The sequence below is a fragment of the Mchenga conophoros genome, linkage group LG23, assembly GCF_057382185.1.
Source record: "Mchenga conophoros isolate Kocher_MC1m ecotype Shallow Benthic linkage group LG23, M_conophoros_male_GT1.1, whole genome shotgun sequence".
Lineage (NCBI taxonomy): Eukaryota > Metazoa > Chordata > Actinopteri > Cichliformes > Cichlidae > Mchenga > Mchenga conophoros.
This window is the reverse complement of record NC_140547.1, coordinates 21,418,295-21,433,829: the sequence shown is the minus strand read 5'-3', so window position 1 is coordinate 21,433,829 and position 15,535 is coordinate 21,418,295. Positions and strand designations below refer to the sequence as shown.

General features: G+C 41.0%; 1 protein-coding gene across 9 annotated transcripts in view; it reads left to right on the top strand.

Annotated features, from left to right (window-relative positions):
• agap1 (ArfGAP with GTPase domain, ankyrin repeat and PH domain 1) overlaps positions 1–15,535 on the top strand; it is a 188,773-nt gene that overhangs the window by 121,131 nt on the left and 52,107 nt on the right. For all 9 annotated transcript variants that reach the window (XM_085264875.1, XM_085264878.1, XM_085264876.1 and 6 more), the window contains one exon: positions 9,832–9,936. In XM_085264875.1, coding sequence (XP_085121001.1) covers positions 9,832–9,936 — 105 coding nt within the window. The remainder of the gene's footprint in view (positions 1–9,831; positions 9,937–15,535) is intronic.

Below are 15,535 nucleotides of genomic sequence, written 5' to 3'. Positions count from 1 at the left end.
GCCATTCAGGGAAATACCTGGAGGTTAAGCATCTGCAGACAGTTACCAGATAAGAATGCCAGTGGTTAATGTTGAAAGGTAGTTCAGGTTTATAGTTAGGATAGCTCCCTTTGGTGGTTTTAGAAGCAAGCCCAAATATGAAGAAACCCCAGGGTAAACCCACGACCTGCTGAAGAGTTTATATATCTTTTCTGGTCTGGGAATGCTATGGAATTTCCCAGAAGGAACTGGAAAGCGAGAAGCTTGAAAGAAGGATCTCTAAAAAATCTTTGATTAGCTTGCTGCCCAAGTTCAGATAAACCAAAGGCGATGGATATATGGAATTCCAGGAATTATAGTATTGGGAGCCACGAAGTTCAGTGGTTGGTAGAGCAAAATTACTTTTTGTGTTCTTACAGTTTAATTTTCCATCTTGGTAGCACAGATGTTTAGATGTTTTGTCGTTGTTTACACTTTAAGTGACAGTTGTCAGTGTCGCATCATATCTTGGAGGGTGAAAAAAGATTTGAGTTGTAAGAACTCAAAGGCAGCATTGTCTTCAACAATTAGTAAAACTGCAAAAAAGTTCCTACATTCAAAAGAGCCTAATTCCAGGACCTAGTGATTGCACTTTCAAGTCATCCATAAAGACATGATCTTTAGTTTTGGACTGCCTTTGAAAAGTCCACCCGGATTTTCTGATTCGTTTTCTAATCTGTGACAAACGGCACCAGTCTACTCTAAACCACTGTGAAGAAGATCTACCTACTATGACCTGCAGCAGGGGGTCAAAGAGCTTTCAGTTGCTTCCCACAAAGAGGATATTTACCTGGAGTAAGTCAGACAGCATCGGCCCCTTTCCTTTATTTTCTCTTTTTGTCTTCTTGGAGATTAGAGGAGTGAACATTTCACACTCTGTCCTCTTGTCTGAGAGGATGATAGATGACCTGCAGACGCTGCTCAGGCTGGATCAGATGGCCACCACGATACAGAAGGGATCCCTTTCTCGTCACCCCCCTCGCACTCCTCTGTCGGCGGGGGGTGACACCTCTAATTTAGCCTCCTGCTCTCGAGGGACGTTGAAGAACAAAAGGGCCTTAGCTCCTTTGAGATCATCCTGTTCTGTGGAGGGTTTGTCCAGTGATATTGCCTGCCCCGTATCTCCTCCAAGATCCGCTGTCACACTCTTCAGGAGGCCCCGGTAGAGTCCATTGTCTGAGCAAAATAGGGGGGTGATTGAGTGATTAGAGAGTAGATTAGTCTGTATCAATAGGCAGGCAGCCTCCAAGAGGAGAAAAGTTTTCCTTCTAATTTGACTCACACAATGGAAGAAGGAATTATGGTTCATGTTACTGTTCATGTTCCTCAGTTTTAGCTTCAGACAAAGAGGTAAAAGTTGTGTCTTGTGAGCACACCTTTACGCCTCAGAAATCATTTTCTGTGCAATATGTTCGTCCTCGAACATGCCGGACATGTGACAGCTGTGGTCTTTAATCAGAGACCCTCAGGTACGAGCCTTTCCGATGCGTCGTCTAACGAATGACTTCATCTCTTGGCTTCCCCCGAGCTAGCGACCTTTTCTTAAGCACTACCCCACAATACTTCAACCGAGGCAAAGAAGTGAAGGTAGAGAGTGTCTCGGGGAGTTTTGTTTTTTGGGGGGTTGTCTGTCTACATCTATTTGTCTATCCATCCTTGTTTGCTTTCTTTCCGACTGAAACCCAACACAGACCCTTCATGCCCCTTTGTTTTGTTCTCCAGAGAAGAATCCTCATTGATGCCCTCGGACGTTTTCTGTTGCTTAACAAATGACTTCATCTTCCCGCTCCCTGGAGCTAGCGACCTTTTCCTAAGCACTACCCCACAATACTTCACCAGGGCGGAGAAGTGCCTCAGTCGGAGGGGAGAGAGTATATCTGAGGATGTATTTATCTCCCCACATCTATTTTCCAATGTGGAGACCTTGTGAGCTGTCATAGCTGCTCCCCCCTCTCCTCCTCCTGAAGGTAAAATAAGTGTGTCACTAAGCTCGGGGAGGTGAATAATGAAAGATATTACCCATCATGAGGATTTCAACGTGGCGTTCAATTAGCCTTCCTCTCGCACAAACTGATCGCTTGTCATCCTCAGGATGAATGGACAAAATTAATCCACTGACGTCTCCCTCCCCAAAACCCGGGTTTAGGTGAAGGTCTGTGAAAGATGTTGGTTCATCTCTCAGTTTCGTTTGGTGGTGATCAACCATCCACCTCTTAATGCTCCATTGTCTTGTTTCAATTTACTTTCTCTTTTGATCCTGTAGTGCAAAAATATTTCACTTTTTGTTTTAGGATTCAGGTAAAATCTTAAAATGTATTCAATTCAATTTTATTTATACAGCGCCAAATCACAACAGCAGTCGCCTCCAGGCGCTTTATATTGTACAGTAGATCGTACAATAATAGATACAGAGAAAAACCCAACAATCATATGACCCCAATGAGCAAGGACTTTGGCGACAGTGGGAAGGAAAAACTCCCCTTTAACAAGAAGAAACCTCCAGCAGAACCAGGCTCAGGGAGGGGCGGGGCCATCTGCTGCGACCGGATGGGGTGAGAGAAGGAAGACAGGATGAAAGACATGCTGTGGAAGAGAGACAGAGGTTAATAACAGATATGATTCAATGCAGAGAGGTCTATTAACACAAAATGTAGATGAAAGCAACATTTTTTCCCCACTGATTTTTAATTCTTTTCTTCTATTATGCAACCAAAACACATCAGAATACATTTTTGATGTCAGGCTGTGAAAATTAGGGGTGGGTTTTGATTATCGATTTATCCATTAAAATTGATTCTAGCTTGGATAACGTGATATCAATTCTTTAAAATCCTGAATCGATCTTTTAATATAAATTTATTTTGCCCGAAACGCCAGAATTTCAGGTTGAACCTCAAACAATTTACAACAACCACCAAACAGCTAAAACAGTAAATGAGAGCAGGTATTCTGCACAAAGACGTAAACACACAGCGCGGACCCGCCGACTAGGGCTGGGTATCGTCACTGATTCTAGAATCGATTCTATTCCGATTCACAAGGTCCTGAATCGATTCGATTCAATTCGATTCGATTCAATTCGATTTGAATCTGGGAAATTTTCCCTCAGACAGTCAGAAATATTATAATTATAATTTGTATCTATAAAAAGGAAGCTGAGCACGCAAGACTTTATCAAAGGTGTAAACGTCACAGCAGATGCCTTTGTGTCAAAGTAGCTGAAGATAAAACACAGAAAAACATGAAGGTGATTTTCCTGGCCTGGGATTTTATAAAAATATTCTGCAGTACATCAAAAACGAAAGAAAACCATTAATCAATTTATGAACATTACCTCTGAAGCTACAGAAGCTTATCTTGGACTTCAGGAAGGGCAGAGCAGACCCGGCCCCACTTTACATTCACGGGAGCTGTGTGGAGAGGGTACACTCCATGAGGTTTCTGGGCGTGCAGATATCTGATGACCTCTCCTGGACTGCAAATACTACAGCGGTGGTTAAAAAGGCCCAGCAGCGTCTCCACTTTCTGAGAGTGCTCAGGAGGAACAACCTGGAGGAGAGGCTGCTGGTGACATTTTACAGAGCCACCATAGAGAGCATCCTAACGTACGGCATAACAACATGGTATGCAGGGTGCTCAGCTGCAGACAGGAAAGTACTGCAGAGGGTCATCAACACAGCCCAGAAGATCACTGGCTGCTCTCTGCCCAGCCTGGAGGTCACTGCAAACTCTCGGTACCTCAGCAGAGCTGGCAATATCATCAAGGACCACTCTCACCCCAGCAACCAACTGTTTGAACTATTACCGTCAGGCCGACGGTACAGGTCACATAAAACCAGGACAAACAGATTCAGGGATAGCTTCTTTCCCAGAGCTATCACCGTAGTAAATAAGCACAAAAACAATTGAACCTATTCCATACTGTCACTGTCATTATATTAATGCTGCTATCCTGTATATATTGTACATACTATTGTTTGAGTACTTACGATTGTTTTTTTTTTTTGTACTTTGTATATTTTACATTTATATTTATTATTGAAACTTGCACCAAGGGAGTGGCACTCCAATTTAGTTGTATTCTGTACAATGACAATAAAGGCTATTCTATTCTATTCTATTCTACTCTATTCTATTCTATTCTACAGCGGTTTTATTAGAGACACGGCTAAGCGTTTTGCATTTTGCATAATTTTAAAAAGTTTACATTTGTTCAGTATTGAACGGCAGAAATTAGGTTTTCTTTTCGGAAGTCAATCAATCAAAGCTTTATTCGTCACATGCAGGTTGCCCTGCAGTGAAATGGGACACCCCCCCCCCCCCCCCCCCCCCCCGACCTTACACATATAGCACAGACATTACATGGGGATACAGGGAAGTGAGCAAAAGGAAAAATACATTTATATAAAAAAGAATTTTTATGAATCGATATCACGTTATCCAAGCCAGAATCACTTTTAATCGATGAATCGATTATTAAAACCCACCCCTACCACCGACGGATCAGAATCAGTGAGATGTCGCCTTTCTCACCCGATGGCACGGACACGGTCGGGGCTGAAAGCCGACAGCTCGCTGATTTTGTGTTTACGCCCTTTTTGCGCTGATTCTGAAGCTGTAGGTTTTATCTCACTCCAAACAATATTGACCGAACCAGCAGCAAAAGAAGATCCAAACTACGCTTCACAAACACATCGTCATGGACTCCCTCTGACTTTTGCTGTTTTGCTTCCACCACAATAAAATCACACTTCTCTCTCTCTCTCTCTCTCTCTCTCTCTCTCAGTGTACTTCAAGAACAGTTTCCTGTCTAAAAATCTTTTTTCTGCATTATTCACTTGCTTGTCACGCACAAGTCTACCGTTGTTTACAGTGATGTCGGCTGCTGTTTTTTTTCCTTTTACTTACTTCCGAACAGAGAGCCTCATATCTGCTGTTCAAAAGGCTACTGAGCAAATTAAAACTTTAAATTATGCAAAATTGCAAAACGCTTGGCCGTGTCTCTAATCCAACCTCTGTGACTTTGCTCTGCTTCACTTCAGCAGCATAATGTTCATATGTTGATCCATGGTTTTCTTTCGTTTTTGATCTACTGCAGAATATTTTTAGAAATCCCAGGCCAGGAAAATCACCTTCATGTTTTTCTGTGTTTTATCCTCAGTTACTTTGACACAAAGGCATCTGCTGTGATGCTTACACCCTTGATAAAGTCTCGCAAGTGTCAGCTTTCTTTTTATAGATATAAAAACATGGAAATGTACTGATGCATGATCTGAATTATAATATTCTGACTGTCTGAGGCAAAATTCCCCCAATTCTAATCGAATCGGAATCGAATCGATGCTAGAAATCAGTGACGATACCCAGCCCTAGTGGAAAATATCCGTAAAATTAATTATACAGAACAGCTAGAGGATTATTTCAGGTAGTAGTGATCTAACTTTAAGCCAGAAAGGATAAAAACAGACTGAAGGGCAGAAAACAATTTTGACCCTTTAAAAGCTAAAACTGGGGCTTTGTAGGGAATTTCTGTCCGTTTAAATGGACAGAAATTCAAAAGCGGGATTAGATCCTTCTGTTCCTACTCTTTTACACTTTAAAATTAAATATTGCTCTGCAATATATGTATTTTGTATCATGTATCTTTTTTTTTTAATCACATTTGCTTTCACAGTCTGTACAGATGTAATTGCCATATTAAACCATATTTTTCAGGGGTATTTTGAACGATCATATCCGCTGTGGAAGTTATTATTGCTTTCCTTTTTTGTTAGCAGGGATACTCATAAAGCTATGGACAAAAAACCTTTTAACAAAGGTTTACTTGGCCCCACAGGCGTGATAAATTTTAGGAGTTGATCTGGATCTAGCATTTTTGGAGAGATTCTAGATAGAGTTTTCACCTTTATCATGTTATCTTTAGCAACAACATATCAGGTCTCAGATGGTTAAAGAGGCGTTGGCCCAAAGGGTCTCTGTCGAATCCTTGATCCAGGTGAAGGGCATGACTTTTCAAGCCAGTGAAATAAGAAACAGCTGAGCAGTTTATGTGCTTAATAAATTGTTTTCCTTCCATTTAATGTACAGAAAACTTTTTATTTCAGAGTGAAAAATTCAACTGAATCAAATATAAAGACCATTAAAGAAAACCTTATTTAAGCTTCCAGACATTCACATTTTGGACTCAAACGCTCAGAAAATCTCCAACAAGTGTAGACAAAATAGATCCAGCGCATAGTATCCTTTATTTTTTAAATCAGAGCTCTAATAAAGAACTGAAGGAAAGGACACTGACCTTTGCAACAAGCTTGATGTTCTGAAGAAACAATAACTAAACAGCTGAGCTTTTTGAGCATACAGCTACTTATAAAAACTAACATCTGTATGAAAATAGCTGCATGCACCAACTCCAAATTCCACCAACTGCCTTCTTAAGGCTTAAAGTGTCTAATAATTCAGAGGTTTAGTCAGTGCTATCTTTTTTTCTTGGTTGGTTACTGTCACAGGTTCTTTATTCCTCTTTTCTTTCCTTCAGCATCTTAATATATTTTCTTAACAATCTTAAAGTATTCTTTGCTTCAAATGATTATCGCCAGTGTTTACTTGTCAAGGTGAGTTTACATGAGTGACTCTAATTTCAATCACCCGTCCCTTGACAATAAAAATCCCTCTTGAGTGTTGAGACTGTAGATTTATCTGTTAAATGATCCGTCTGATGGATTATAATTGAAAAGCCCGCACCACAGTTATCTGACCTGAAGTCTTATTGGATGATGGTCGTCATGTAAACACACGTCCTCTCTGGCTGGCTGGCTCTGCCGGGAAACATGTTGGCGCTCGCTCACTAACAGGCAGTAATGGATGATCAGCTGGCCTGACAGCTGCACGGCTGCCGGCAGCTTTCACTTCAGAGCAGCAGGAAGCTCGTCAAGTCGTGTTTAGCGCACCGTGGGGAAGCCCTGTTGTTACACACACGCATACACACTGCTCTGTTTCACTTCCTCGTGACATGAGCTGAAATTAGTGGAATCACTGCTGTCGAGTGTCTGTGGGGAGTTCACTGTCTGTAATACCAGCAGGACATTTGAACATCTATTCTGATATGACCTAAATTATATATCACTGTATTTTTGGGGGTTTTTATGGTGATATAATTATACAATTTAAAGGAATGTTCCACTCAAGACATGCTTCTATCGGTCTCTATTATGTGTTTTTGGGCTCTAAATATGATTTTAAATGAAACATAATCCTGACAAATGTAGGTTAATTCTCATTGTTAGCAGTAACAGCTTTGAAGTATCACTTGATGTCTGAGCTGAAGACAGACTGTTAATAAGACATCGACATAGCTTAGCTTAATGTCCATTGTCATTTTGGTATCTTGTAGCCAAAAAGATGCAAAAGTAGAATGTCAAGATGTCATAAACATATTTATTTCTGCTGTAAAGTTGGTCATCTTAGAGTCTGAAGCTGACTCACTCAAATGGACGTTAGAGGAACTGTAGCTAATTTGGCTTGCTGTGTTGTTGTCACACAAAAAGGCTTGTGTTGTTAATGGCACTAACAGAAGGTTAGAAGGTTAGCTCAAGGTTTGGTGCAGGAAACTGTAGAATCTACCTACCCCTTTGCTGGTTTCCTGAAGTTGGCCGATCAAATTAAACTTATCACTTATCAACTTGTTCACTTCTGGCCCCAAAATCCAATAAGGCTGTGGACAAAACACCAGCCTTGAGAATTTAGATTGGATCTTCTGGGTTATATCCTTTTTTTAAACAGTCTCTAAATGTAAAACGGTGTCCTACCCAACCTTACTCTGTGTTTCACTGTCTGTAATAGAGGTGTATTATTTTATTAATACAAAACTAAAGGCCTTTCTGGGGTATTTCTAGTTTATTCAATCTTTTATTTTCTACTTTGCCTCTGGTGTCATCCTTACAAGACGAATTTCAGTCTCATATATTACTCTTGAAAATGTATTTTAGACCTTCCAGGGTAAAAATTGGTCTCCTTTCTTTCATAGCTCGCCATCTTGTCCTTTCCTCCCCTGCTTCTGTCACTCTGAGACGTTTCTTCATGGCATTATGTCACCGCCAATTACACTGAATGCACCATCACTGGCGGCGAGGGTCACCCCGGGCCTACCGCGCTATCCCACCACTACTGACCGCCTTAATGAAAGCTGAGCGGCCGGGGCGCCGGCGAGCAGGCTTCTGTCCATCAGCCTGGCCTGTCCGTCTCACTCCCCACTTCCTCATCTTCCTCTAACTCCCCCTCTTCCTCCCTTCACGGCTGGACTCTATTAATACCCTCTGTCGGAGTGTTAATGTTGTAGAGGTCCAGTGAAGTGACACGCGTGGCAGCGCGGCTGTAATTGCTAATCAGCGGACAGTTTTATCCCCCCTCCTCCCTCCTCCCCCTCTTCCCTCTGCCTCCTCTTTTTTTTCTGCTTCTTTCTCCTATTTTGATCCCGCTCTCTCGCCTTCTCTTTGACCTTCCTGCTCTCTCTCTCTCCTAATGAAGTGTGGGCGGTGAGCGGGCGATCGCTTGGCCTAAACGGTCAGTCAGCCGCAGCTGATGTGCGTAGGAGAGAGAGCGAACAAAAAGATAGTCAGACAATTAAATGAGCGCTGATTTCCTTCCATCTATTCACATCCAGCTCCTCTCATCTCTGATCTTTTAAATGTTGTTTCTCTCGTTTCGCTCATTAGCTTCACTCAGCCGATTCTGGACGTCATTTAGCTCCAGCGCGCACAAAGATCGAGGAATCGAGAGGCTTTAAAATGCACAATTAGGACTCAAAAGTGGACAATAATTTCCATATATTTTTTGTCCACTTTTGAACGGAGTTGTGTTTTTTTTACTCTCTTTTTGGTTCTGTATGTGAAATCACAGAGACATTTGAGGCTAAAGTGTGCTTATAGTTTTGTTTGTTTGATATTGCCAAAGACTGGATCACAGTCGGATCTTAAGCATACACACAAATCCCCCCCAGCACGAAAAAGCTAGGTTTTCCTAAATGAGTCCCTAAATATTTCCATTCATTTCCAGCAAGACTTCACTGTCAGTAACTTTCTATTGGGATGTCTTCCTGCTCACTTTGAAATCAAAGATTCTTTTTTCATTAACTGAAGAAAACTACCATGTAAAGAGTCAAATCTCCTGTGATCAAACCAGTAATTTCTGTATCATCACCAAATTTAACATTGAAACCATCAAATAAGTTGGTAATCTGTTCATTTCTCAAAATGGTTGTACTGTTCACCTTCAGCTGTTCCAACCTTTCCATTAACACATTCATTACCTTCAATAATATCTCTACAAAGCTATTATAAATTTTTAATGTCAAGAAATGAAGAAAAGAAGCGACGTCGTCAAAGTATTTTATTAACAGATTTAGTCAGGTTACAAAAATGACACCAGAGCTCACTGCATGACCATTTTGGCCTCACTTTGGGTGACAACAGCGAGCATACACTGCCTGTTTGGATTGTGGCATCTGCCCTGTATGTACTCCCACTTGACCATAATGGTGCGCCACAGCTGTTCTACTTTTGCTCTGTCGGTGTGCTTGGGCGCTTGATGGCCACTTTAACCAGAGCTGGTCGAGCTCACCGACGCTGCAGAGCTGCCGTTCAAGACAGCGACGATGGAGTACATCTACATACCGAGGAACTTATCGGAGAGGCTGCGGATTATCATAGTGGAGTTCAGAAATTTCTTTTGCAGATGATGATGCTGTTTATGTTCAAAGTGCACAGCTGCATTGAAAGGCGTGTGCTGACAGTGTGTTTATCTGTGTGTTTTCTGCAGGGCATGCTGCTGAAGAGGAGCGGTAAATCCCTCAACAAGGAGTGGAAGAAGAAGTACGTGACGCTGTGTGACAACGGTCTGCTCACCTATCACCCGAGCCTACACGTAAGACACATACACAATTGCACAAACACATACAGCCACTGTGAATGCTTATTAGACTGCAGCGCTCTGCCAGCCTGCACTGACCTCCATCTATCTGCTGCTCTTCATCTCTCCCCTGCGAGTGTGTGTGTGTGTGTGTGTGTGTGTGTGTGTGTGTGTGTGTGTGTGTGTGTTGATGGCTTGTGTATTAATTAGGACTCGTCATCTGTTTGCCCACGTCGGCGCTGATGATGTGAATATCATCTGTAATGTCTCTGCTAATTGCCCCAGCTCTCTGCCCTGTTGGCACAATATCCTGCCCCCGACGCTGCTTTATTATCTCACTCACACACACACACACACACACACACACACACACACACACACACACACACACACACACACTTTTTTGTGTCTTTCACTCTGTCTGCTGCTCGTTTTCTCTCTGTCCTCTTGCTCAGTCTGAAGTCAGATTAGATGTATTGCCTCTGATAGGTTTTTGCCACATTTTTGTTGTGTAATTAACGTTTTTTTGTCTTTTTTTTTTTGTTTTCAAAGAATTTTGGCCACGAGTGCATATCAATTTGTTTTATTTTGACTTCTTTTTCTTTTATGTTAAAATGTAGACATACAGTTGTTTTGTGCAAAAAGATGCTTTACAAAATCACAAATTTGATCATAAAAATGAACACAAAAAGCATTTCAGTGTGTAATAGTGTTAATACGGTTACTTTGTTTTCTTTCTTACTTGTTGTGAAAATGTATTCATAATTTTCTTTAATTACATCGTATTTTCCATGTGGGCATTCTTCAGTTCAAGATTGCGTTTTAAAGTGGTTTAATTAATCTGTTCATCAGTCGAAAACTGGAAGAATTTTCTGAAACTGTTTTAAATAACAAAGAAAGGAAGCCAATTTCACATATTTAGAAGCTAAAAATCGCAAATTCTAAACTAAACATAAATGAAATTTATTGATTATTTTTTAAAAATACTGTTTACAGTGGTCCCTCGTTTATTGCGGGAGTTACGTTCTAAAAATAGCCCGCGCAAGGTGAAATCCGCGAAGTAGCCAAGTTTATTTTACAATTATTATACATGTGTTAAGGCTACAAAACTCCTCACTACACACTTTATACACTTTTCTCAGTCAGGCACGAATATTTTCACACTTTTCTCTCTTATTTAAACACTCAAAGTTCAAACCTTCGTAGAATAATAAGTTCAGTATTATAGAATGAAACCACCCACGGTTGCTTTTGATGGTGCAAAACGTTTTGTCAACATGATTGTGTTTGTTGGGGGAAAACTTACAAACATACAGTACAGCACTTCAGAGTCACACTACTAGTGATCGAAGAAATTTGACCAGCTGGACGCATTCTGTACTGTACAGGAGACACGGCATGAGATTGATTGACAATGGTCTACAGCCAATCAGGACACAATGTGCTGTAAAAAAAAAAAAAAAGAAAAGGAAAAAAATGCAAAATTGCACAAAAAAAATCCACGAAACAGCGATGCTGCGAAAGGTGAACCGCGTTATAGCGAGGGACCACTGTATCTCTTATGAAGCGGCGATATTTTTGCTTTGAATCAATAAAGGAATACATGTATGAACTGCACTGGAGGTGACAGGATAAGGTTGGGGTGGATGGAGCGGTTGGAAAACAGTTGATTGACCACTTGATAGTGCTGGGGTCACTACAAGAGATGGGAGTGACAAATACTGTGGAAAAAATGAGTAAAGGACTCTATAGACATCTGATTTAGAAACATTGTAATTTAGGAGTATGCTCGCTTTCTTTTCATTCTTGTTGGTCTCTGCTCAGTAATTATGTGTTTTGGATGGTTTTTTGGACTTATTTGAACTGGTTTTAGCCTTCATTTCACTGATTCAGGGTTGCTTGGACATCATGTTTGATCTCTTCAGGATTCAGATTGTTTTGTTTGACAACGGATGGCTTGTTTTGTGCAAAGCTGATCAGAAAAGCATGAAAGGTCCCCTCCATGTTGCCTGGATTTTCTTGTTTTAACCCACCGACAGACAAAAAAGTATCTTAGAACCTGAAAATATTTGTTTTAGGTTGAAAAATGACCTAAATGAACAATGATTAGCGCATTTTAGAAGTTGCAGATTATTGTTATGCTGTTCTTGACTAATTGACTATTGGTTTTATCTGCAGAAACATTAAATCACAAATGATTTGCTCAGACATATCCACACTTCACCAAACTGCACACGTCCATCAGCCATTAGAGCAGCTGATGCAGTAAATTAGTGTTAAAACTCATCACTTAACACATCAACACACACAAACCCCCTCCAGCACCAAAAGCCAGGTTTTCCTGAATGCTTTGCATCTGCAGCTCCGGCGTCAATTAACGTGTTTGCGGAGGCTAATCGAATGAAACTCAATCAGCACCACTAATTGCCCGACTATGTGCAAAGAAATCACATTAATGCCGCTAATTAAGTGGATGGCAATAGATGCCACCTAATTGCCAAGAAAAGTCTAAAGAGGAGAAGATCAGGCCAACAAAAGGCGAGAGTAATTAATCGCCTATTGTCACGATGTGACTCTGAGCAGTGAGAGTTGTTAAGAGCACTTAAGAGCAGAGATTTTTTAGAAACTCTTGTGCAAGAAAGAATGATTAGAAGTCAGTTTTTCTTTTCTTTTTTTGTGTTCATAAGCCTGAAACTAAGGCAAAGAGCTAACCAACGCTGAGTGAACACAAGATAGAAACCAAGATGGTCTTAAAACATTCATTTTTAAACATCCCAAATCCAAATGTTCAAAACGAAATCCAGCAGTAAAAGTAATAATTGATTAGAATTAGAATAGAAAGTTCTAACTTCAGTGAATCTTAAATGCAAGTTCAGTTTTTAGTCTTTAGATAATAACTTGAAGACACTACAGTTTTCTGTCCATTGAGATAATTTTGCATTAAAAGCAATGTACATTTACAGTTTGCATATCAACAGATGTAATTTATAACACAAACCATAAAAACCTGTTATGTAATGTGTTTAAGTTCGTTTAGGCTTTAGGTTTGAACATGGATTATAGATCTCTTCAGGTTTTTTGACACTGGTTTCTGACCTGGTTTTGGGCTTGTTCAGGTAGGTCCTAGGCTTAGTTTTAAACTTATTTAAGGTGGTTTTGTTTTTGACTTTGTACTTGGTATTGCACCGATTTTTATACATGGGTTTCAACGTGGACGTGTTTAGGCTAGCCTTTGCACTTCTTTCTGACCTGGTTTTGGACATGTTTAGATTTTGTTTGGGACCTAGTTTTAGACCTGTTCAGCCTACTTTTTAGACTTGGTTTGTGACCTGATTTTGGACATGTTTAGTCTGGGTTTTGGGCTTGGTTTGTGACTTTGTTTTGGACATGTTTAGTCTGGGTTTTGGGCTTGGTTTGTGACTTTGTTTTGGACATGTTTAGTCTGGGTTGTGCATTTGGTTCTGACCTGGTTTTGGACCTGTTCGGGCTAGTTATGGAGCAACTTTGTACTTGTCTTTGTAACTGTTATTAAATTAGGTTTTGTACCTGTCATCTCTGCACCTTCATCACTTTCTCCACATTTTCAGTCTGATCGCAGAGCTTCTTCTTCTTCTCCTTTATCTGCTGTCGTCTGTTTACCCATCGATCGTGTTGTGAAGTAGTTCGCTCTTTATGGATTCATGTTTCCTTTGGCGTCAGCAGTATCCAGCTCTCAGTTCATGTTGCATTTTTCACACTGATGCTGCCGTTAATGCGTCCATTTATACTGACTGCACGCAAACACACACACACTCTTAAATACACTTTCTTTCTTCCGCGTTCATAAGCTGACAACATGTTCTCGTCCTCTCTCACACACACACACACACACTTGTCACCACCTGCTGTCGGTTTGTTTGGTCGATACACACATCCGTCCTGGACGCCGCTGCGTGGTGTGGACGATCGGGCCGATGATGAAAGCTCTCAGATGCAAATGGGGACTCAATTACCTCGGTCAATCTGTCGGAGGGGTGTGTGTGTGTGAGTGTGTGCGCATTTGTGTGGGTGTGGAGGGTTTACCCAGCGGGCCCCTGGCTCGAGGGCTCTCCAGTGGCTTGTTAAGACACCGTCGAGAGCACTTGGCTTTGAATTGGCCTTTTGTCAGCCGAGCTGCCAGAGGGAAGCGGGAAACACTGAAAGAGTGTGCGTGTGTTATAAATGTGTGCATTATTATCCAAGTCTGTGCAATAACAGCAAACCGAGGATGCTTTCTGAAATAATACCACGAACAGTTTGCATTTAACAGTAATTACTTCAACTGTATAGAGCAGCGCAGCTCTAATGAAAGCTGTAGTGTGTCAGAGATGAACACAACATTGACAAAAATGGGGAAAAAAAAGAAACTTTATTAGTTGGTGTCAAGCTTTGGTTGAGTTTAGGTGAGGAATCCAAGTGGAAAGTGAAAGAGGGTTTGGTATTTTCCAGAATACACTGGAACAGGTTATCGTCTTATGGCTTATTACAATTTTTCGACATTCATAAATAGTGAAAAGGAGGCGATGCAGGAAGTTGTGGCTCAGTTTTTCGTTTTTTTCAGGTAAATCAAAATAACTTCATGTTGCTTAGATCAGGTATCTGCTCTGAGGTTGGATTTCAGTCGTTACGTTGGACTGATTTTGGGTTATGTTTTTGGACACTATTTAGACAAACTCCCACTTGGTTTTGTACTTGGCTTTGGGTACGTCTTTGGAGTGTTTTTAGGTTCGGTGTTTCCCTTTGGTTTTATCTTAGTTTTAAATAGTTTGTTTTGGCTTTTATTGCTTTGCTTTTGTCTGGTTTTGACCTTGATTGGTTTGGACATATTTTAAACTGGTTTTATAAAGTTTGCTTTGAACCATTTTTGTGGCTGTTTTGACCTACATTTAGACTCATTTATTAGCTTGGATTGGGAATCGCTTTGGGTTGATCTAGACTTGTTTTGTCCTGTTTTATAGTTGGGGCTTGGTTTTATACACATTTTTAAATTTGTAGAGGTTCACTGGCTGGATGTTCTCGACTCATTGTCCTGCTATGGAACATCTGGATCCATTAGATAGTTCTTTGTAATGGTTAAGAATGTGAAATAATTATTTTTTCTTCAGATAGAAAAAAATATATACTTGTAATAGCCTTCTTCTCCAAACCAACACTTATTTCCCTTCTCTATGTCTTAAAAATATATATATCAGACTCTCTTTTTAATCCACAAGCTTTGTTTCTCATCACCACCTTGATCCTGAAGAGGAGGCCGACCTCCCAAGGTGCCGTGCTTCTCTTGGGTCACCACTGATTCTCTGCCACCGTCAGAGAGGTGGGGGTGGATTTAACAAGCGCCTCTCGTTCGTCATTAAACACCACTTCTTGTCTGATCCATCCGGTCTGGACCGGAGGGGGGCTCCTCGCTAGGGGGGCTGCCGAGGCCCCTGACAGTGGTCGCTCTTGTTTCAGGCACATTGGCGAACGGGCAGAGCCAATCAGAGTCCGAGTGTTGGGCCACTTCAGTGCCGCTTTAAGGGATTAGTGTTGCTTTGTTTTCATTGTATGTTTGACGGATTTGGGAGGTTTATTATCCCAAATAATCCCACTCGTGTTG